Genomic DNA, 24,068 nt, shown 5'->3' on the forward strand with positions numbered 1-24,068 from the left:
GCACGGTCATTCAATGCCGCTTACGTGGAGTGATTTCTCCAGATTCTCTGAACCTTTTGATGTTATTATGGACCGTAGATGTTGAAATCCCTAAATTTCTTGCAATAGCACTTTGAGAAACGTTGTTCTTAAACTGTTTGACTATTTGCTCACGCAGTTGTGGACAAAGGGGTGTACCTCGCCCCATCCTTTCTTGTGAAAGACTGAGCATTTTTTGCGAAGCTGTTTTTATACCCAATCATGGCACCCACCTGTTCCCAATTAGCCTACACACCTGTGGGATGTTCCAAATAAGTGTTTGATGAGGATTTCTCAAAATTATCAGTATTTATTACCACCTTTCCCAACTTCTTTGTCACGTGTTGCTGGCATCAAATTCCAAAGTTAATGATTATTTGTAAAAAAAAAATGTTTATTAGTTTGAATATTAAATCTGTTGTCTTTGTAGCATATTCAACTAAATATGGGTTGAAAATGACTTGCAAATCATTGTATCCCGTTTATATTTACATCTAACACCATTTCCCAACTCATATGGAAACGGGGCTTGTAAATTCACTGATGCACTTGTGCGAAATGTGAGATCATTTTGAGCTTGTAAATTCAAAAAAGGTAAATGGTTTTTTTTCCTGATTAATATTTGGATAATTGACCAAAGTGACTTGTTTTATATTCCTTTCTGAACAGCTATTTGTCAAAAAAAAATAGTACTACTAATTTTATTCGCAGGCAAATGTGGTGACTTTGTAATACAGCATATATGTATACAAATAATGAAAACAGCAGCCCAGTGTCAGTACTGTCAATACAGCTGGTAAGTTTGCCACACATTCATTGAGGCATAATTTACCCATTACTACTCGCCACCAAAACCGGTAAATCTTAATATACAGTATTGTCTTAGGGTTTTGTCCTTTCTTTAGATTTTTACTGTGTAGGACAGAGTTGGACATGCTGACAGGATTTTATGTTTATTTTCCAAACGGTATTGTTGTCGCTCCAGCCAGACTGCATGGCAATTGGTCAAAAGATGCAGACACGGCCCTGCAATTCATTGTGTACCCTGTTTTGCAATGAAGAAGCATATGTAAAATGTTAATTTATGAATAGATAGATAGATAGATAGTACCTTATTGATTCCTTCAGGAGAGTTCCTTCAGGAAAATTAAAATTCCAGCAGCAGTGTACAGAGTTGAGATCAATTTAAAAATATATATATATATATACAGCATGATAGAGCTCTTCATGTGAAATTCTACCGCAAATGTTTTCCTAGCCGCTCTGTCACTGGTTAGGTTAATTACATTATTCCCAGTCGAAGTAGAGTTGATAGGATTTATATCCATCCATCCATTTCCTACCGCTTGTCCCAAGCGGTTGTGCTACATTTGGGCTGCAACCATTTCGTTTGTGCCATTACGATGTGTAAGTTATTCCAAAATAAATTTTCTGACTAGTGATGTCATCCAACCCTCCCACCTTGTCCAAATCACAACAGACTTGTCTCAATCCTTTGTGCTGCAACATTTCTTTGTTTAACTATTATAGTTTTTAAGGTTTTAACGTTACAATATCCATAACCAGCAAATTGAGCTGAGCTGCACCAATTTTGTCAAGAGGAGTGGTCAAAAATTCAACCTGAAGCTCGCCAGAAGCTTGTGGATGGCTACAAAAAGCGCCTTATTGCAGTGAAACTTGCCAAGGGACATATAACCAAATATTAACATTGCTGTATGTATACTTTTGACCCAGCAGATTTGGTCACATTTTCACTAGACCCATAATAAATTCATAAAAGAACCAAACTTCATGAATGTTTTTTGTGACAAACAAGTATGTACTCCAATGACTCAATCACAAAAAAATAAGAGCTATAGAAATGATTGGAAACTCAAGACAGCCATGACATGATGTTCTTTACAAGTGTATGTAAACTTTTGACTACGACTGTAGATGATATTGTTCCCCCACTGAACAAGACCAGTCAGACACAGAGGTGTCCTCTGAATAAGAAATTGACGTTATGTCCAACAAAATGATCTGTGAGGGCTCTTACTGGGCAGAGTTACCTCCAAGTTAGGCTAAAACACCAAGCCACATTATTCTAAGGCTAGGTCCTGCATCTGGGTTTAGCACTGTCTCCAAAATAGATGCATGAAAGCGGTTCATGTCTGATAATATAAGAGGTGCTGACATGCACAAACACTTACTTACATGCATGTTGCTGTGTAAAAATGACCTCCTGGGTGGTGAGATTGCTGACCTCAGATGTGTAAGTGGGACAGTTTTGACAGTTGCGTCAGATGTGAGAGATGACATCAGATGTGTAAGTGGGACACTCGGAGTTGCTTTGTATTAAAAGTTTATAGAAGATTCCATAGAAACCGCTTGGGATAATGTTTACCCCACTTGTGGAAGAGTGGGTAGTGATACAAAAACTGCAAATTCTTAAAGGGGAACATTATCACCAGACCTATGTAAGCGTCAATATATACCTTGATGGTGCAGAAAAAAGACCATATATTTTTTTAACCGATTTCCGAACTCTAAATGGGTGAATTTTGGCGAATTAAACGCCTTTCTGTTTATCGCGCTGGAGGCGATGACGTCAGAATGTGACGTCGCCGAGGTAATGCAGCCGCCATTTTCATTTTCAACACATTACAAACACCGGGTCTCAGCTCTGTTTTTTTCCGTTTTTTTGACTATTTTTTGGAACCTTGGAGACATCATGCCTCGACGGTGTGTTGTCGGAGGGTGTAACAACACTAACAGGGAGGGATTCAAGTTGCACCACTGGCACGAAGATGCGAAAGTGTCTGCCGCCAGACCCCCATTGAATGTGCGGGAGTGTCTCCACATTTTACCGGCGATGCTAAGGCAGACATGGAACAGAGATGTATGGATAACCTGCAGATGCATTTGCAACAATAGTCAACGAAATCACAAAGGTGAGTTTTGTTTATGTTGACTGCCAGCTAATCAATGCTAACATGTTACGCTAATCGATGCTAACATGCTATTTACCGGCGGTGCTAAAGCAGACATGGTACAGAGATGTATGGATAACCTGCAGATGCATTTGCAACTATATTACGTTTCCTTCTACCCACATTTAATGCGAAAAAAAACACTTACCAATGGACGGATTTAAGTTGCTCTAGTGTCAAAAGATGCGAAAGTCCTGATCGTTTGGTCCGCACATTTTACCGGCCATGCTATGGCTATGAATAGGGTCAATAGCTATTCGCTCAATAGCTTCAGTTTCTTCTTCAATACTTTCATACTCCAACCATCTGTTTCAATACATGCGTAATCTGTTGAATCGTTTAAGTCGCTGAAATCGGAGTTTGAATCCGAGCTAATGTCACTATATCTTGCTGTGGTATTCCCATTGTTTGTTTACATTGACAGCGCTGTGTGACGTCACAGGGAAATGGATAGTCGTTTCGAAGATAGCGAAAATAAGGCACTTTAAAGCTTTATTTAGGGATATTCCGAGACCGGTAAAATTTTGAAAAAAACTTCAAAAAATACAACAAGCCACTGGGAACTGATTTTTATTGTTTTTAACCCTTTTGAAATTGTGATAATGTTCCCCTTTAATATTATTGAAAAAATAAATACACATGCAAATGGCCTAATGTAACAAACATATTTCATGAGGACTACCTGGATTATGAAACTATTACAACTCTTTAAGATTTTGAAGAAAAAAAAACTCAGTTTATTGAAAAAACTCTTTGCTTTTAACTGGGGTCATTTTTAAACCCACTTGTGGGAGAGTGTCTGTATTAGTGGGTTGTGCATCCAAGGGTTAATTAATATTTAGGTATAATATGCTACTGTATTTTAATGTTAGCCATTATGATGGTACTTGGAAAGCCAAGTGTTTTCTTAGGTGGCACTTGGTGAAAAAGTTTCAGAACCACTGCCCTAGAGAATCACAAGGATGAAAATAAAATAATTCTTATTTTGGCTATTTGATCATCATGTCAGGATGTGTGTTTTATGGGTGCCCTCTACAGGCAAGAAATATTGCCGTATCGATGTACATACTGCTGGCATTAAGTGGGTTAAACCAAACCTATTTGAAAGAGTAGTGAGTTTAGAGCAGGGGTCACCAAACTTATTGAAACCAAGAGCTACTTCTTGGGTACTGATTAATGCGAAGGGCTACCAGTTTGATACACACTTAAATAAATTGCCAGAAATAGCCAATTTGCTCAATTTACCTTTAATAAATAAATCTATATATATAAAAAAGTGGGTATTTCTGTCTGTCATTCCGTCGTACATTTTTTTTCCTTTTACGGAAGGTTTTTTGTAGAGAAGAAATGATGAAAAAAACACTTAATTGAACGGTTTAAAAGAGGAAAAAACCCGAAAAAAAAAGAAAATTAAATTTTGAAACATATTTTATCTTCAATTTTGACTCTTTAAAAGTCAAAATTAAACCGAAAAAAATTAAGAGAAAAACTATCCATCCATCCATTTTCTACCGCTTATTCCTTTTTGGGGTCGCGGGGGGCACTGGCGCCTATCTCAGCTACAATTGGGCGGAAGGCGGGGTACACCCTGGACAAGTCGCCACCTCATCGCAGGGCCAATACAGATGGACAGACAACATTCACACTCACATTCAAAAAACTAGCTAATTCGAATCTTTTTGAAAAAAAAAAAAAAAAAAATGTATGGAACATTAGTAATTTTTCCTGATTAAGATTAATTTTAGAATTTTGATGACATGTTTTAAATAGGTTAAAATCCAATCTGCACTTTGTTAGAATATATAACAAATTGGACCAAGCTATATTTCTAACAAAGACAAATCATTATTTCTTTTAGATTTTCCAGAGCAAAAATTTTAAAAGAAATTCTAAATACTTTGAAATAAGATTTAAATATGATTCTAAAGATTTTCTAGATTTGCCAGAATATTTTTATTTTTATTTTAATCATAATAAGTTTGAGGAAATATTTCACAAGTATTCTTCATCGAAAAAACAGAAGCTAAAATGAAGAATTAAATTAAAATGTATTTATGATTCTTTATAATAAAAAATAAAAAAAAATATTTGAACTTTGATTTAAATTGTCAGGAAAGAAGAGGAAGGAATTTAAAAGGTAAAAAGGTATATGTGTTTAAAAATCCTGAAATCATTTTTAAGGTTGGATTTTTTTCTCTAAAATTGTCTTTCTGAAAATTATAAAAAGCAAAGTAAAAAAATAAATGAATTTATTTAAACAAGTGAAGACCAAGTCTTTAAAATATTTTCTTGGATTTTCAAATTCTATTTGAGTTTTGTCTCTCTTAGAATTAAAAATGTCGAACAAAGCGAGACCAGTTTGCTAGTAAATAAATACAATTTAAAAAATAGAGGCAGCTCACTGGTAAGTGCTGCTATTTGAGCTATTTTTAGAACAGACCAACGGGCGACTCATCTGGTCCTTACGGGCGACCTGGTGCCCGCGGGCACCGCATTGGTGACACCTGGTTTAGAGGGTAAAAAGTAAACAGAAAATATTAAAACAATAAAACAAATGCAATTATTGTGTAGAAAATATTGAATATCGTAGGCCAAGAGTCCCAAACATATTTGTTATTTGACAACACAAATGTTAAAATGAGTGCTGATTTTTTTTTTTTAATCAGAAGAATCACACTTTTGAATTTGGAATAATCATGATTAATCACAGGGTACTTACTTGCACCATTTAAATCAACCTAAGAAAGACCCCAATATTTTGACACAAATGCCATTTTATTGTCCGAATTTCATGCAGGAAAATGTTTTAAACGTTTTACTTAAATGCATATTATATGATTAGGACTTGGTAACAGTACTATTCAAATTGCAGTCAAGGTGTATTTAGAAGTGTAATTTGCCAGCCAGAACACCTGTCTGAGTCTCCTCACTCGCCTTTGCACTAATGTAACCATTGACCTGCTCCCTGACCGTATAACAACACACACCTTTCAGGTAACCATCCAGGTTTACATTGAAGGAACATACATAGTCCAAAAAATAGTATGATTAATCCGCATGCATACATGATTAATGCAATATTCTTTTGTGATGAAACACATGGGTTAACTTGTTATTTCGTAGCCTTAGTTAAAGGCCTACTGAAATGAGATTTTTTTATTTAAACGGGGATAGCAGGTCCATTCTATGTGTCATACTTGATCATTTCGCGGTATTGCCATATTTTTGCTGAAAGGATTTAGTAGAGAACATCCGCGATAAAGTTTGCAACTTTTGGTCGCTAATAAAAAAGCCCTGCCTTTACCGGAAGTCGCAGACGATGACGTCACCGGAGTGAGGGCTCCTCACATTGTTTATAATGGGAGCCTCCAGCATCAAGAGCTATTCGGACCGAAAAAGCGACAATTTCCCCATTAATTTGAGCGAGGATGAAAGATTTGTGTTTGAGGATATTGATAGTGAAAGACTAGAAATAAAATTAATATAAAAAAGGCCATTGCATTGGGAGCGATTCAGATGTTTTTAGACACATTTACTAGGATAATTCTGGGAAATCCCTTATCTTTCTATTGTGTTGCTAGTGTTTTAGTGAGTTAAATAAATAGTACCTGATAGTCGGAGGGGTGTGTCCACGGGTGTGTTGACGCCGGTCTCTGAGGGAAGTCACGGCAGCTGCATAGACGGCGCAAGCTACCCTGATCTCCGGTAAGAGGCGACTTTTTACCACACTTTTTTCACCGAAACCTGTTCGCTTGACCGCTCTGATCCATAGTAAAGCTTCACCTCCGGGAATTTTAAACAAGGAAACACCGTGTGTTTGTGTGGCTAAAGGCTAAAGCTTCCCACCTCCCATCTTTCTACTTTGACTTCTCCATTATTAATTGAACAAATTGCAAAAGATTCAGCAACACTGACGTCCAGAATACTGTGTAATTATGCGATGAAAAGAGACGACTTTTAGCCGCTAGTGGTGCTGGCTAATCTGTCCCCTCCAACCAATAACGTCACAAACACGCGTCATCATTCCGCGACGTTTTCAACAGGAAACTCCACGGGAAATTTTAAATTGTAATTTAGTAAACTAAACCGGCTGTATTGGCATGTGTTGCAATGTTAATATTTCATCATTGATATAAAAACTATCAGACTGCATGGTTGGTAGTAGTGGGTTTTAGTAGGCCTTTAAAACAAAACAACAATGAGCTAATAGTGAGTAAATATAAATAGGTTAGCCTTGAATGCATGTTGGGGGGATGCTGGAGGATGATTGATGATTAAATGTCTTTAAACCTCATGAAAATCCGAACGATTAAGCCATTGGGTGCATAATTTAGAAAAAAAATTGACAAAAAGGAAAAACAGCCCAAAGATACAAAGTATAGAACTATGTCATCACATTATGTATAAAATATTATAAATTAAATAAGGGCACAATTGCAGTTAGGACTGTTACTGCTTCCAGATGCCAGTTAAATTGTGCAAATAAGCTAAACTTATAATAACACATCTCAAATAACTTATCATGCGACTTCTAAAAAAGCAAATGCGAGTGGTTTCAAAAAATGAAGCCTGGCATTCCCCTCAAATTTTAACACCTCTATATTGTTACACTGCAGCCTACATTTCTGCTAGTTTCGCACCTTTTTTTTTTTTTTTTTTTATCCCTGCTGAGTCAGCAATCCTTTTCGGCCCCGCACATCACTCACCTTTGGATCTTCACTATCCTGCGCACCAGCGGAGCTTACTTCCTGCAGGAGAGTCTCTTCACAGCTGCTGTCTCTGGCAAGGAGAAAGAAGGTGTCACCCAGTAAACAATCTCCTGCTCGGGGCAGCATCTTCTTGCTGGCAAAAGGATCTGGATGGCAACACCAGTCGTCCACAAGGGTGTTCCAGTTGCCGTTTGGGAGAGGAAGAACCCGCTTGAACAATCTGAAGGCAAAGAAATGTTGCAATGTATTCATTCTTAAAAAAAAAAGTTGTATAGTGAGTGTTTCCAAAGAAAATAAGTCACATTTTACACACTGTACATTGTGATTCTTTTATACTGTTTGATTGCATCTGCAAGTAAAAACATACAAAATGCAAGTAAACAATGAAGCAAATCTTACTTGGATGACAATGCACCACATTTACTAATTCCCCTATTCATTGTAAGAATAGCAATTTGACCACATGTTAATAAAACAAGTAATTAAAAGAATTTTAGTGCTGCACTAAGCAGTGGCATTATTACTGTAGAGCATTAAGTTACTTGTCAAAAGATTAATGCAAATCACAATGAAACATGATGTTTTAATTATAAACCTACAAATATTTCTTCACACTACTTGGCAGCAGCAGTGACAGTGTTGAGAGGGCAAATAATAAGTGTTGGGCAACTTTTAGTAGGTCAGTGCTGAGAAATATACCCAAAGGGTCTCCATAATGCAGACATAGCAATTTTCAACAAATCACAATGCTGACCCTAGAAAGCTTCAGGCTAAAGGCAATGAGAGCAATACCACCGAAGCACCTTAAGGCAGGAAGCATTATTGTTTTTTAATAGGTAAAGCAGACCTTTATGTAATAGCAGCTCTAGAGCCCAGAATACAGCAGCTCCATCCATCCATCATTTCTTTTCCCAGCTGTCACTGACACTGCTGATGTGACAATAAGAACACATTTCCAGTCCTCACCTGTCCTCGAGCAGTCTGGTTGTGCAGCTCTGACAGTAAAAGCAATAAGTCTCCTGTGCCCGCAGTGTCTTCACTATAGTGCCGGAGGTCTCTATGCGGGTGAAAGGGAATACAGAAATATATCAGGTTTGGTGACGCAACAACCTTGAGAAAAGGGCATCAAACTATTAAAATACTGTCTGGGTTGGGAAGCACACAATCAGTCTGGTTTTAGTTTAAATGACTAAAGTTTACAGTGCATGTGTACTGGAGAAAAAATTAAATAACTCACAAGATTATATATAGTAACACCTGGGTGTGGGAATTGTTGTCAATAAAGTCCCTGGCCATATTTTTAGGTCTAAAGAAGTCCCCGAATGTGTGTATTTCACAGAGGTAATACGGTTTACAGAAGCAAAATGGTATAAAAAAAAACTAAGGCAATTTTTTTCCCATAAGAAATACTGTAAATCCAATAATCAATTTCTTAGACATACAAATATTACCAAAAACCCATTTTCTAGAGAATACAGTGGTTCCCACTCCACAGATACTAGCAATGACTGGCTAGAAATGTTTATAATTTTTTGGTGCACTGTCCATGCACCTTTATCGGATATAATAAAGTACGTCCACATTGCAGACATGATGCTTCCGTTCCAAACAATCCCGTGCATATTGCTTACGTCAGTGGTTCTCAAATGGGGGTACGCATACCCCTGGGGCTACTTGAAGGTATGCCAAGGGGTACGTGAGATTTTTTTTAAATATTCTCAAAATAGCAACAATTCAAAAATCCTTTATAAATATATTTATTGAATAATACTTCAACAAAATAGTAATGTAAATTCATAAATTGGGAAAAGAAATGCAACAATGCAATATTCAGTGTTGACAGCTAGATTTTTTGTGGACATATTCAATAAATATTGATGTTAAAGATTTCTTTTTTTGTGAAGAAATGTTTAGAATAAGTTCATGAATCCAGATGGATTTCTATTAGAAATCCCCAAAGAGGGAACTTTAAGTTGATGATTACTTCTGTGTGTAGAAATCTTTATTTATAATTGAATCACTTGTTTATATTTCAACAAGTTTTTAGCTTTTTTTATATCTTTTTTTTTCCAAATAGTTAAAAAAAGACCACTGCAAATGAGCAATATTTTGCACTGTTATACAATTTTATAAATCAGAAACTGATGACATAGTGCTGTATTTTAATTCTTTATCTCTTTTTTTTCAACCAAAAATGCTGTGCTCTGATTAGGGGGTACTTGAATTAAAAAAATATTCACATGGGGTATATCACTGAAAAAAGGTTGAGAACCACTGGCTTACGTCATCACATCATCAAGTGCCAGCAGTGCTGTTTCGGTGATCAAAGTATTTTTTTTTTTTGGCGGTCAAATTATTCGGTGCCTCATTCACCTGTCAATAGTACGCAAATAATAGTCTATATATAACCATTCATACATTAAAGTACTGTAACGACCTGCTATTGTTCATGATTATGTTCATGTGTTATTGATGTTCAGAGTTCCCATGATCATGAAAGGGGATTGGCAGAGAATGAGAAGGCGTTGTTGTGTGTCCGGGACTCACGGAGAAGGACGTGTGCGCACTGAGGGGAATATGTGTTGGAATTGGGCCTGTTGTTAGAAGATGATTGGCAACAAAAGTTAAAAAGAGCATCTGACTTTGTGTGACTTTTTTTGGACGCTATAATACATATTACCACCTTAATTTGCTTTGACGTAAAATACCCTTATTTTTAAAGGTGTGATAGCTTTTATTTTGCTGTGGCGGACCACCACCCTCAACTGCCTGTAGGGGGAACCCTGAATACATATAATTGATAACCAAATGTATTATTATAAATGGGCCAGCAAAAAAAACTATCTGTGCTCCTGGGCCGCACTTTGGACACCACTGATTTATAGTGTTTCTTTTAAGGGAAGATTAAGAGCAACAAGAAGAGTTTAAAGAGCATGAATGCTAATGCTTTGTTAAGTTAATTATGACTTGAAGTTCCAGCATGTTGTGACATTTTCATTCCTACTGAACTAATGACGGCACATTGCTGTCATTTTCTTATGTATTAGTATTTGTCCGTTTAAGCATCCTATGGGTAGTTGAAGTGTTCAAAAATAACCAAAACGAAAAATCTGAGGCAAACAATTTAAGGGACAACTGAATCCTACAAAAAGTTAGTCTTCCAAAAACCACAGTATTTTCTGTTAAACTTTTCCTACTTTGTGCAATGGGTGATGTACAGGCGACAACACCTCCAGTTCTATCTCCCTGAGCACCGGCTCCCCCAGGGCTGTTTCCTGAGTCCACCACTGTTCACACTGATGACCCCTGACTGCTGCACCAGGTCAACTACTAACCACATTGTGACATGGACTACAGGGAGAAGGTGAAACCTCTGGTTGAATGGTGCAGAACCGACAATATTGTCGACTGGTGCAGAACCAACAACCTGGTCCTGAACATCGATAAGACCAAGGAGATCATCGTCAACTTCAGGAGGCACGAGTCCAGCCACACTACACTCTTCATCAACGACACAGCGGTGGAGATGGTAAGCAGCACCAAGTTCCTGGGGGTGCAGATAACTGACAATCTGACCTGGCCCCTACACACCGGAGCTCTTATAAAAAGAGCTCAGCAGCGCATGCACTTTTTATGTCGGATGAAAAGAGCACAGCTCCCTCCCCCCATTCTCACTACATTCTCCAGAGGCACTATGGAGAGCCTACTGACCAACTGCATCTCTGTCATGACTGGAGCTTGCAGTGCCTCAGTCTGGAAGTATTTGCAGGGAGTGGTGAGGATGGCGGAAAAGATCATCAGGACTCCTCTTCCTCCTATCCGGGAGATCACAAAAAGCTGCTGCCTGACCAGGGCTCAGAAAATCTGTAGAGACTACTCCCACCCCAACCAAGGACTGTTTTCCGCAGCCTCCGTAGCAGAACCTCCAGGTTCTGTAACAGCTTCTTCCCACAGGCCATAAGACTCTTTAACGCATCATAATAATCCACTCAATTCCCCAAAAAAACAGATTAACTCGCTGGACTATAAAGACAACATAACATACTTACGTAAACATGGATACATATGCAAAAGTGCAATATATTAAGCTGTACAGTAAATCTATTTATATCTGCATCTTATTGCTCTTTATCCTGCACTACAACAAACTAATGCAGCAAAATGTTGTTCTTATCCGTACTGTAAAGTTCAAATTTGAATGACAATAAAAAGGAAGTCTAAGTCTAAACATTTGATATGTTCTAGAGATGCGCGGTGTGCGGTCTCATCCGCGGAGTCCGCGGATAAACCGCAGGTCGGGCGGTTGACATGACGAAAAAATAGATTTTAATTAGATTCGGGTGGGTGGCGGTTGAACCATACGGAATTATTTGATGTACATGGTTCTGGGATCGGTATCCTTTGCCATTCAAAGAGCCATTTAAGACCCGTGTCATAAAGCGAAGAAGACAATAGGAGACGCTATTATTCTCTTAAATGACTGCCGGCAGTCACCCAGATTATGAGTATTAGGGCGTAATATGATGCCTTTGGCTTTGTCGTCTTCTACAAAATGTACGATTTGCTTTTCAGTCCAGCAACATGTTGCGTGTGACTTTCGCGGCAACACGTACACGACTGCAAGGCATACTGGGTGACATAGAGTACACTAATGGTTGTGATATAAACAATTTTAACACTCTTAGTAATATGCGCCACGCTGTGAAGCCACACCAATTAAGAACGACAAACACATTTCGGGAGAACATCCTCACGGTAACACAACATAAACGCAACACAACAAATACCCAGAATCCTTTGTATTTTTTGACACTTCCTGACAACTTTATACACCCCGCTAGCACCCACCCTCCCGTGCGTCTGTAAGGGGGTTGGAGTTGGGGGCGCGGGGGGGTAAAATATATTCAGTTGTATCACGGATATAAAGGATTCTGGGTATTTTTGTGTTGCGTTTATGTTGTATTACTGTGAGGATGTTCTCCCGAAATGTGTTTGTCAATTTTGTATTGTGTGGCTTCACAGCGTGGCGCATATTAGCAAGTGTTAAAGTTATTTATATCACAACCATCAGTGTACTCTGTATCACCCAGTATGCCTTTCAATGTTGTACGTGTAATTGCGGAAGCTGCACACAACATGTTGCCGGAAAAACAATCGGTTCGTACATGTTGTTGAAGATGTCTAAGGCATTGGTTTCATAGCACGCCCATATTATTGTTATCAGAATGAACGCTATTGGATAATCTCGAGAACGTAAGCGGCTCCAATTGACTTCATTTCTCTCTGAAACAGGTTTAAATATTTCTTTAAATGGTAAAGGCAGCCGACCTCTGATGTATTTCAGCGGGCGGGCTGGTGGCGGGCGGGTACGGTCCCGATAAAATGTTGATTCGGGTGGACGGCGGGTGGATGACGACTTTGGTGATGCGGTTGCGGATGATGTACTTGCCTATCCGCGCATCTCTAATATGTTCACATTCGGGATGTCACAATAATTGGTATTAATAATAACCACGGTAAAAACCCGACGGTTAGTATCACCGTTTTATATTAAAATTATCGAAAAACTGTGAATGATAACTGCACTTTCATAAAGTCACAGAGTGACTGGCGCCAGCTTGCAAGCTTAAATACCAACATGAAACTAGACACATTTTCCCCATTAAAAAACAACATTTAACAATCTCAGTTTACATAAACACAATGCTGTCTGAGCAACTAAAATATTAAATTCTGCACATTGAAACTACAAGCTGTGCTCTCTTAGAACAGAGTGATCGTTCTACACGAGTAATAGGAATACCAGGGGGAGGTGTTTTTATGGTGCATTCAAGGATCGCTGAACAGAGTAGGACGCCACAACCCCCGCCAGAAATAATTATAATAGATTTTACTGGTCAGACACTTTTCAATTAAATTCATCTTAAAGTGCTATAATACAAAACAATATCTAAATAATTGAAAGCGTAGCCATTAAAAGTTATATAACACAAAGACTAAAACACTATCAGTAAAGCATAAGAAACACAAACCGTGCAAAAGATGATTATTATTTCAGTTATTTAAAAAATAATAATTGGTTTAAAAGATTTCAGTGTGTGTCATAGTGCTTTTTGAGCCCACTCAACAATAACGCGATAATATTGATGAAATGTTGATATCGTTGCAACCCCCTTTCACATAAAAACAAGCGAGACTGTCCAGGGTTTCCTCATGATCAATTGAATATTGAATTCCCCAGTTTTTATAGACCGAAGGAAATTATTTCAAACGAGGAAGAAATGCAAAGAGAGAAGATAATAAGGCCAATAGACATACCTTCAATGTTGTCATGTGAAACACTTATTCGCAGTCTGAAATGTAGCTCCTCTCTGCAGGATTCATCCCCCGCTGTCAGAATGCAAGATTCCTCTTCGTAGGAGAATCCTTGTGGCAAAGTTAAGGTCACCTCGCCTCTGGGGGTCAGGATGTGAAGAGAAGAATCTCCACCGGTCATGGTCACATCAGCAGGGTTTGCAGCAACATCTTTCCTACAGAAACGCCAAGAATGTGTTACCCATCTTAGAACGAAAAGACGGTTTTAAGATGATGAAACTACAGAGCTTCACTGCCTGCCACTTTCGTACTCCAGCCCCGCATTAGTAGCACCTCAACTATGATGGGATTCATCCATTTCTTTTAATGGTGTCAAAATTCACACATGTACTTTACAGCTTGCACAAATACAAACTCTGTATTTTTGAAGAGTGACATTTTATGTCAGTGCAACCACTAAAATATTTCATCACATCTCTGTCAGAGATACCAAATGTCATCACATGGAATACTTCAATCCATCCATCCATTTTCTACAGCTTGTCCCTATCAGGGTCGCGGGGGGGGGGGTGCTGGAGCCTATATCTGCTGCATTTCGGCGGAAGGCGGTGTACACCCTGGATAAGTCGCCACCTCATCACAGCGCCAACACAGATAGACAGACAACATTCACACACTAGGGACCATTTGGTGTCAATCAACCTATCCCCAGGTGGGTGTCTTTGGAGGTGGGAGGAAACCGGAGTACTCGGAGAGAACCCACGGAGTCACGGGCAGAACATGTAAACTCCACACAGAAAGACCCCGAGCCTGGGGATCAAAACCAGGACCTTTGTCTTGTGAGGCACTTGTATGCCCCAAGGAATACTTATAATTCCTAAATCATGCAGATTAAGGTTGAGTACTATTCTCAGTCACATATAATTCCCATGTAAAATACTTGGAGTCATATTTTTCAAATATTCACAGGTGTTGTGAGAGTGAGACAATACAATATAATGATCCACAATACTAAATACTGTATCACATCAGAGAGGAGCCAGATGAGGTGGTTCGGGCATCTGGTCAGGAGGCCACCCGAACGCCTCCCGAGAGAGGTGTTTAGGGCATGTCCGACCGGGGAAGACCCAGGACACGTTGGGAAGACTATGTCTCCCGGGTGGCCTGGGAACGCCTCGGGATCCCCCGGGAAGACCTGGACGAAGTGGCTGGGGAGAGGAAAGTCTGGGCTTCCTTGCTTAGGCTGCTGCCCCCGTGACTCGACCTCGGCTGTCTATTACCTGACACATTCTATGTTAGCTACTTCTCTTTGTTTATAGTGTCTATTTTCACTGGATTTACTCTCTATTTTATGCTGCAGTTGTTACATATACTGTAATATTGAACATGGTAATTGTTATATATTGTATATATGATACAAACATATAATATTATATATCAGTATATATCCTATACTGTACATATATTATGTAAATAATATGTATACCGGCATATGTTATATTTTATATTGCTTTTAGTCTTTTTTATACCAGCATTGTCCTTTCCATCTTTTCCATCATTTGTAACTGAGCTACAGAGTGGAACAATTTCCCTTGTGGATCATTAAAGTTTGTCTAAGTCTAAGTCTAAGATACAGTGGGGCAAAAAAGTATTTAGTCAGCCACCGATTGTGCAAGTTCTCCCACTTAAAATGATGACAGAGGTCTGTAATTTTCATCATAGGTACACTTCAACTGTGAGAGACAGAATGTGAAAAAAAAAATCCAGGAATTCACATTGTAGGAATTTTAAAGAATTTATTCGTAAATTATGGTGGAAAATAAGTATTTGGTCAACCATTCAAAGCTCTCACTGATGGAAGGAGGTTTTGGCTCAAAATCTCACGATACATGGCCCCATTCATTCTTTCCTTAACACGGATCAATCGTCCTGTGACCTTAGCAGAAAAACAGCCCCAAAGCATGATGTTTCCACCACCATGCTTCACAGTAGGTCTGGTGTTCTTGGGATGCAACTCAGTATTCTTCTTCCTCCAAACTCGACGAGTTGAGTTTATACCAAAATGGATACATGGATGATACAGCAGAGGATTGGGAGAATGTCATGTGGTCAGATGAAACCAAATAGAACTTTTTGGTATAAACTCGACTCGTCGTGTTTGGAGGAAGAAGAATACTGAGTTGCATCCCAAGAACACCATACCTACTGTGAAGCATGGGGGTGGAAACATCATGCTTTGGGGCTGTTTTTCTGCTAAGGGGACAGGACGATTGATCCGTGTTAAGGAAAGAATGAATGGGGCCGTGTATCGTGAGATTTTGAGCCAAAACCTCCTTCCATCAGTCAGAGCTTTGAATGGTTGACCAAATACTTATTTTCCACCACAATTTACAAATAAATTCTTTAAAATTCCTACAATTGGAATTCCTGGATTATCTTTTCACATTCTGTCTCTCACAGTTGAAGTGTACCTATGATGAAAATTACAGACCTCTGTCAACATTTTAAGTGGGAGAACTTGCACAATCCGTGGCTGACTAAATACTTTTTTGCCCCAATGTAAGCGGAATAATTTTTGTTGACTGAGAAGATGGATGGCTGTGTCACATAAAAGAAAAAAAAAATAATGACTGCAATAAAAAGATAAAATTTCCATTTTTGGAGAAAAATTGAACAATTTTGAAAAAATGTTGGAGTAACAATAGCTGTAAATAATAGCTGGGACCCTGTAGTAGTGTACATAGCTGGCTATTAAATGTCAATATCGCCATCTAGCGACTTTTCCGGTGTACTGTACATATACAGTAGCTCTATCGTGCAGGAGCATGCAGATTAGAATATCTAGCCATCTATTTTCTACCGCGTGTCCCTTTTGGGGATGTTGGAGCCTATCGCAGCTGCATTCGGGTGGAAGGCAGTGTACGCCTTGGACAAGTCGCCACCTCATCGCAGGGCCAACACAAATAGACAACATTCCCACTCACATTCACACACTAGTGTTGCCAAAAGTAGACTATATCTGCGCATTTTACAAATAATAAAAAGGGATTCAAATGTGTAAATATGTATAAAAAAAAACGAGCGTATGGACAAAATGCTCAATAGCTTAGTTTGTGTAATTTAACGACAGCTACCTTGTATAAATAGTAATACATAATATAAATATTTTGTTTCAACTCGGTTAATATTAGAGGTTAAGCTTAATTTTGCATGCATTTAGTTATAAACACAATGAACCATATTCACCCGATTATAAGAGATCCGCATCGCAGCCTTTTTCTCAGCTCGAGAAAGACTCCGACTCCGTGTGTCTTGGCCGACATCTCCACAAGAAAGAAAGAAATCTAATATATTAGATACAATCCACAAAAAAAGCTATGGAAACACAAGACTCTGGAAGCAGAATTGGCGCTGCATGCTCTGCGGCGTGACCATTTTGTAAGTTGCACCATTTGGAAAGCAAGCACCGGCTTGAACTTTTCAAAATAAAACACCAACTAAACACTGTTTTGGAATGTGTGATGCAGGGGTCACCAACCTTTTTGAAACCAAGAGCTACTTCTTGGGTACTAATTAATGCAAAGGGTTACCAGTTTGATACACACTTAAATAAATTGCCATAAATAGCCAATTTGCTCAATTTACATTTAATAAATACATCTATATATATATATATATATATATATATATATATATATGTATATATATATAAATGGGTATTTCTGTCTGTCATTCCGTCGTACATTTTTTTTCCTTTTACAGAAGGTTTTTTGTAGAGAATAAATGATGAAAAAAACACTTAATTGAACGGTTTAAAAGAGGAGAAAACAGGAAAAAAAGGAAATTTTGAAACATAGTTTATCTTCACTTTCGACTCTTTAAAATACAAAATTCAACCGAAAAAAAAAAGAAGAGAAAAACTAGCTAATTCAAATCTTTTTGAAAAAATAAAAACAATAATTAATGGAACATCATTAGTAATTTTTCCTGATTAAGATCCATTTTAGAATTTTGATGTCATGTTTTGAATAGGTTCAAATCCAATCTGCATTTTGTTAGAATATATAACAAATTGGACCAAGCTATATTTCCAACAAAGACAAATCATTATTTCTTCTAGATTTTCCAGAACAAAAATTTTAAAAGAAATTCAAAAGACTTTGAAATAAGATTTAAATTTGATAGTAAAGATTTTCTAGATTCGCCAGGATAATTTTTTTGAATTTTAATCATAATAAGTTTGAAGAAATATTTAAAAAATATTCGTCCTCGGAAAAACAGAAGCTAAAATGAAGAATGAACTTTAAATGTATTTATTATTCTTTACAATATAAAATATAAATATATATACTCGAACATTGATTTAAATTGTCAGGAAAGACAACTATGTTGGATCCACTTTGGACTTGATACTTACGGTTATGTTGGATCCACTATGGATTGGATTTTCACAATATCAAGTTAGATCTGCTCAACATCCAGTGCTTTCGGTCCCCTGGGGGAACTGGGGATGGGGGGGGTCCTCTCCAAGGTTTCTCATAGTCATCATGGTCGACGTCCCACTGGGGTGAATTTTTCCTTGCCCTTATGTGGGCCTACCGAGGATGTCGTTGTGGTTTGTGCAGCCCTTTGAGGCACTTGTGATTTAGGGCTATATGAATAAACATTGATTGATTGATTAACATTGATTGAAGAGGAAGGAAGTTAAAATGATTTTAGGATTTTTAAACACATATACCTTTTTACCTTTTCAGAATCCGAATCAGAAAAGTTTTTATTGCCATTGTTTGAGAACGGGTTCACAAACTAGGAATTTTACCTGGCGCAATCGTGCACCATAAAAGACATATAAGACAGAATAGAATAACATGAGCTGTAACTGAGCTGTGTTTAAAAATCCTAAAATAATTTTTAAGGTTGTATTTTTTCTCTAAAATTGTCATTCTGAAAGTTATAAGAAGCAAAGTAAAACAAAATACATGAATTTAAACCATGTCTTTAAAATATTTTCTTGGATTTTCAAATTCTATTGGAGTTTTGTCTCTCTTAGAATTAAAAATGTCGAGCAAAGCGACACCAGCTTGCTAGTAAATAAATACAATTTAAAAAATAGAGGCAGCTCACTGGTAAGTGCTGCTATTTTAGCTATTTTTAGAACAGGCCAGCGGGCGACTCATCTGGTCCTTACGGGCTACCTGGTGCACCGCGTTGTACGAATGCTTTTATTTTGAAATAATTTTAGCATCTTTTCCGTTTTGGTGTATGTTTGGCTTTTACAAGCAAGAAGAGGCGGAAAAGGTAAGTTACGTCGGACGTGCTGCGAATCCGCAGTGCAGTCTGGGAGCTGTCAGCCCCCCTGCCTTTGTACCTCTGGTGATGAGCTCATGCTTTTATTTGTACACAGCGAGAAGAAGCACAGCGGAAATATGTAGCATGTACTCCGCCGCTGTCTGCGAGCGACGTCCGATTAGCGAAAGATTAAAGCGAGTGACATAGATGCCGGGGCCCTATTCGTTTAGCAACCTGCTAGCAACCGTTAGCGTCAGCCCATTTCCTCAAACCGCGCTCCTGTTTGAATGACACCTTTGGGCCCTTAAGATACGACGGTAAGCTTTTCATAACAGTTTGATATTTGTGGAGTGTTATTGTTGTTCGCTGTCAACTCGCGTAATTAAAAACAATTAGCTTTCAAAGACATGCACCTGGGGATAGGTTGATTGGCAACACTAAATTGGCTCTAGTGTGTGAATGTTGTCTGTCTATCTGTGTTGGCCCTGCGATGAGGTGGCGACTTGTCCAGGGTGTACCCTGCCTTCCGCCCGATTGTAGCTGAGATAGGCGCCAGCGACCCCGAAAGGGAATAAGCGGTAGAAAAATGGATGGATGGATAGCTTTTGGCCTTAGCAACTACAAAGACATGCACCTGGGGATAGGTTGATTGGCAACACTAAATTGGCCCTAGTGTGTGAATGTTGTCTATCTGTGTTGGCCCTGCGATGAGGTGGCGACTTGTCCAGGGTGTACCCCGCCTTCCGCCCGATTGTAGCTGAGATAGGCGCCAGCGACCCCGAAAGGGAATAAGCGGTAGGAAATGGATGGATGGATAGCTTTTGGCCTTAGCAACTACAAAGACATGTACCTGGAGGATAGGTTGATTGGCAACACTAAATTGGCCCTAGTGTGTGAATGTTGTCCGTCTATCTGTGTTGGCCCTGCGATGAGGTGGCGACTTGTCCAGGGTGTACCCCGCCTTCCGCCCGATTGTAGCTGAGATAGGCGCCAGCGACCCCGAAAGGGAATAAGCGGTAGGAAATGGATGGATGGATAGCTTTTGGCCTTCGCAACTACAATGTTGTGTACATTAGGGACTACATGTCAAAAACCGCTAACGCACATTTGTAGGGTTTCTGTATTAGAACGATATGTATGTATCATTTTCTTATTAATGTTGTGGATACACAAGCATTAAGGGTTGGAACTGGGGGTTAAATCACTATGATTCCCGAGCGTGGCCACCGCTGCTGCTCACTGCTCCCCTCACCTCCCTGGTGGTGGAATAAGGCAGTGTTTTCCAACCTTTTTTGAGCCGAGGCACATTTATCACGTTGAGAAAAACCTGGAGGCACACCGTCAGTAGAAATCATTAACAAAATTAAGTTGGCAGCAAAAAGTCGTTGTCGGAACTGTTGGATAAGACTTTAAACCAGGGGTCTCTAACACGCGGCCCGCGAGACGTTATTATGCGGCCCGCAGCTTAATGTGAAAATTTAATGTTGGCGCGGCCCGCCAGTTTAATATGAATTGCGCTTTACAGCGTCATACTTGCATACCTTTGATATTTCAATCAATCAATCAATCAATGTTTACTTTTTTAACCCTAAATCATTAATGTCTCAAAGGGCTGCACAAACCACAACACAAACCACTACGACATCCTCGGTAGGCCCACATAAGGGCAAGGAAAACTCGCACCCAGTGGGACGCCGGTGACAATGACTCTGAGAACCTTGGAGAGGACCACATATGTGTTTTCTTGTGTGTAGTGTTTTAGTTCTTGTCTTGTGCTCCTACTTCCGTGTTTTTTTTCTCTTTTTTTGGTATTTTCCTGTAGCAGTTCAATGTCTTCCTTTGAGCGATATTTCCCGCATCTACTTTGTTTTAGCAATGAAGAATATTTCAGTTGTTTTTATCCTTCTTTGTAGGGACATTGTTGATTGTCATGTCATGTTCGGATGTACATTGTGGACGCAGTCTTTGCTGCACAGTAAGTCTTTGCTGTTGTCCAGCACTCTGTTTTTGTTTACTTTGTAGACTGTTCAGTTTTAGTTTCATTCTGCATAGCCTTCCCTAAGCTTTAATGCCTTTTCTTAGGGGCATTCACCTTTTGTTTTTTTTTGTCTTTAAGCATTATACAGCTTTTTACCTGCACACTGCCTGCCGCCGTTTCCGACATCTACAACACAATTAGCTACCGGCTGCCACCTACTGATTTGGAAGAATATTACACAGTTACTCTGCTGAGCTCTAGACAGCACCACCACTTAACAGCAACATATAATTTGCAGACTATAATTACTGGTTTGCAAAGAATATTTTTAACCCAAATAGGTGAAATGACCTAATCTCCCACTGCACACCAGACTGTATCTCACGGCACACTAATGTGCCGCGGCACAGTGGTTGAAAAACACTGGAATAAGAGGATGGGTCAAATCCAGAGGGTGATTTCACCACACCTAATTAAGTTAAAGTTAAAGTACCAATGATTGTGACACACACACTAGGTGTGGCGAAATTTGTCCTCTGCATTTGACCCATCCTTTTCCACCCCCTGGGAGGTGAGGGGAGCAGTGGGCAGCAGCGGTGGCAGCGCCCGGGTGATTTAATCCCTAATTCCAACCCTTGATGCTGAGTGCCAAGTAGGGCTGGGCAAAATGGCCTTTTTTAATATCGCAATATTTTTAGGCCATATCGCGATATACGATATATATTACAATATTTTGCCTTGGCCTTGAATGAACACTTGATACATATAATCACAGCAGTATGATGATTCTATGTGTCTACATTAAAACATTCTTCTTCATACTGCATTCATATATGCTACTTTTAAACTTTCATGCAGAGGGGGAAATCACAACTAAGTCCATTGACCAAACGTGTATTTATTAAAGTTATTAAGCAATGGCACAAACATTCATGTCATTTCCTAAACAGAAAGTGCAAGATTGTCAGAGACATTTTAAGTGTCAAATAAAAATGAGCTGCATAACAGGAAATCTAATAGTATTCGTCCTTCACTATGTGGTAGGTTACTACGGTTATGAAATTCTCTTCATTCTCTAGCGAGTAACTTTTCAAATGATTCTACATATTAGCAGTAATGCTGCTTTTTATAGCAACGGTTTTGCCCCACATTTGACAATTTACGGTTGTCTGTTCGACATATTCCCACTTGAAGCCGAACCACCGCCAGACGACGGACCCCCTGTTGTTTTTATTGGGAATTAAGTCTTCTTTCATCTTTTACCAGATCCACACCTTCTTTCTCGTACGGTGATGCTAACGTTACCCAGTCTGCTACCTCTCTGCCTGGCGAGGGCGTATACGTATGTGACGTACGACGTGACAGTATGTGACGTGTGTAAGAATGTGCGCCTGCTTGTCTGTATGAAGGAGAGACAGGAAAGAGTGGGAAGAGCCTGTAGTGTAATGCCCGCAGCTAAAAGCTACTGCGTGAGAACGTATACTCGAATGTTACGATATAGTCATTTTCTAATTTGCACAGAGACAAACCCGCGATATATCGTGTATATCGATATATCGCCCAGCCCTAGTGCCAAGCAGGGATGTAATGGGTCCCATTTTTATAGTCTTTGGTATGACTTTGGTTTGAAAATCACGACCTATTGATCTCAGGGCGGACACTCTAACCACAAGACCACTGAGCAAGTGTGTGTGTGACTATCAGTGGTACTTTTACTTTGTTAGTCAGTCAGGCCCCTGGGGACCTTTTTGTAGCCCTCAGCTTGATATCGATTGGCCCTGCATATTCTTGAGGTAAAATAAATTCATTGTAATGAGATGTGCAGCACAGTAGCGCAGGGGTTAATGCATGTGCCTTGCAAAATTAAGGTCCAGAGTTCAAGCCCTGGTTCGGATCTTTCTGTGTGGTGTTCGCATGTTCTTCCGGTGGCTGCGTGGGTTCCCTCCGATCTCTGGGTTCCTCCGAAGACATGCACCTGGGGATAGGTTTATTGGCAACACTAAATTGGCCCTCGTGTGTGAATGTGAGTGTGAATGTTGTCTGTCTATCTGTGTTGGCCCTGCGATGAGGTGGCGACTTGTCCAGGGTATGACCGCCTTCCGCCTAATGCAGCTGAGATAGGCTCCAACACCCCCCGCGACCTCAAAAGGGACAAGCGGTAGCATATGGATGGAGATATATTATTGAACACAATACACATTTTCTTTGTCACCTTTAACAAAGGTATAATGTAAATTTGTTGTTCAGGATCCCAAGGTTTCTTCTTTTCCCAGTTTTGGGATTTTTGAGTTTTTCCTTGCCCGGATGTGGGTTCAGATCAGGGGATGTTGTGGTTTGGCACTTCATCAATCAAAGTGTATTTATATAGCCCTTAGTCACAAGTGTCTCAAAGGGCTGCACAAGCCTCAACGCCATTCTCGGCTCAAATCCCACATCAGAGCAAGAAAAAATTCAGCCCAATAGGATATAATGAGAATAAAAAAACTTTGATTGATTAATTAAGATAGCTTACCAGGTGTCACACATGATTTCTCGCAGTTATGTCGACCTTGAGAGGGTCACATTTAACCGTAAATATATATTCATAATAATGTACATTCATCTCATGATAAGATTACAGAACTGTTTTTTGCGTTTGATTATAATATACATTTTTTTTTACATATAAACTGATGAAAAACATGTTTTAAAATCATAAGTCAAGGAGATAAGCAGCTGTTTAAGCGTTTTTAAAACAGTTTTGTAATACATTATGGAGTACACTTTTTGCATCATCAGATAATATTA

General features: G+C 39.1%; 2 protein-coding genes across 4 annotated transcripts in view; one reads left to right on the forward strand and one right to left on the reverse strand.

The window, feature by feature from the left end:
- The window catches only part of ube3d (ubiquitin protein ligase E3D), a 51,241-nt gene extending 33,759 nt beyond the window's left edge, over positions 1 to 17,482 (reverse strand). The window contains exons 1-4 of the mRNA XM_061916416.1: positions 17,261 to 17,482; positions 14,018 to 14,229; positions 8,666 to 8,756; positions 7,697 to 7,919 (exon numbers count right to left, since the gene is read on the reverse strand). Coding sequence (XP_061772400.1) covers positions 7,697 to 7,919; positions 8,666 to 8,756; positions 14,018 to 14,229; positions 17,261 to 17,337 — 603 coding nt within the window. The 5' untranslated portion in view covers positions 17,338 to 17,482. The remainder of the gene's footprint in view (positions 1 to 7,696; positions 7,920 to 8,665; positions 8,757 to 14,017; positions 14,230 to 17,260) is intronic.
- Positions 17,483 to 19,317: 1,835 nt separating this feature from the next.
- Positions 19,318 to 24,068, forward strand: part of dop1a (DOP1 leucine zipper like protein A) — a 56,399-nt gene continuing 51,648 nt past the window's right edge. For all 3 annotated transcript variants that reach the window (XM_061916417.1, XM_061916419.1, XM_061916418.1), the window contains exon 1: positions 19,318 to 19,620. The gene's annotated coding sequence lies outside the window, so the exon portion shown is untranslated. The remainder of the gene's footprint in view (positions 19,621 to 24,068) is intronic.

The sequence above is a fragment of the Nerophis ophidion genome, linkage group LG11 (assembly GCF_033978795.1).
Source record: "Nerophis ophidion isolate RoL-2023_Sa linkage group LG11, RoL_Noph_v1.0, whole genome shotgun sequence".
Lineage (NCBI taxonomy): Eukaryota > Metazoa > Chordata > Actinopteri > Syngnathiformes > Syngnathidae > Nerophis > Nerophis ophidion.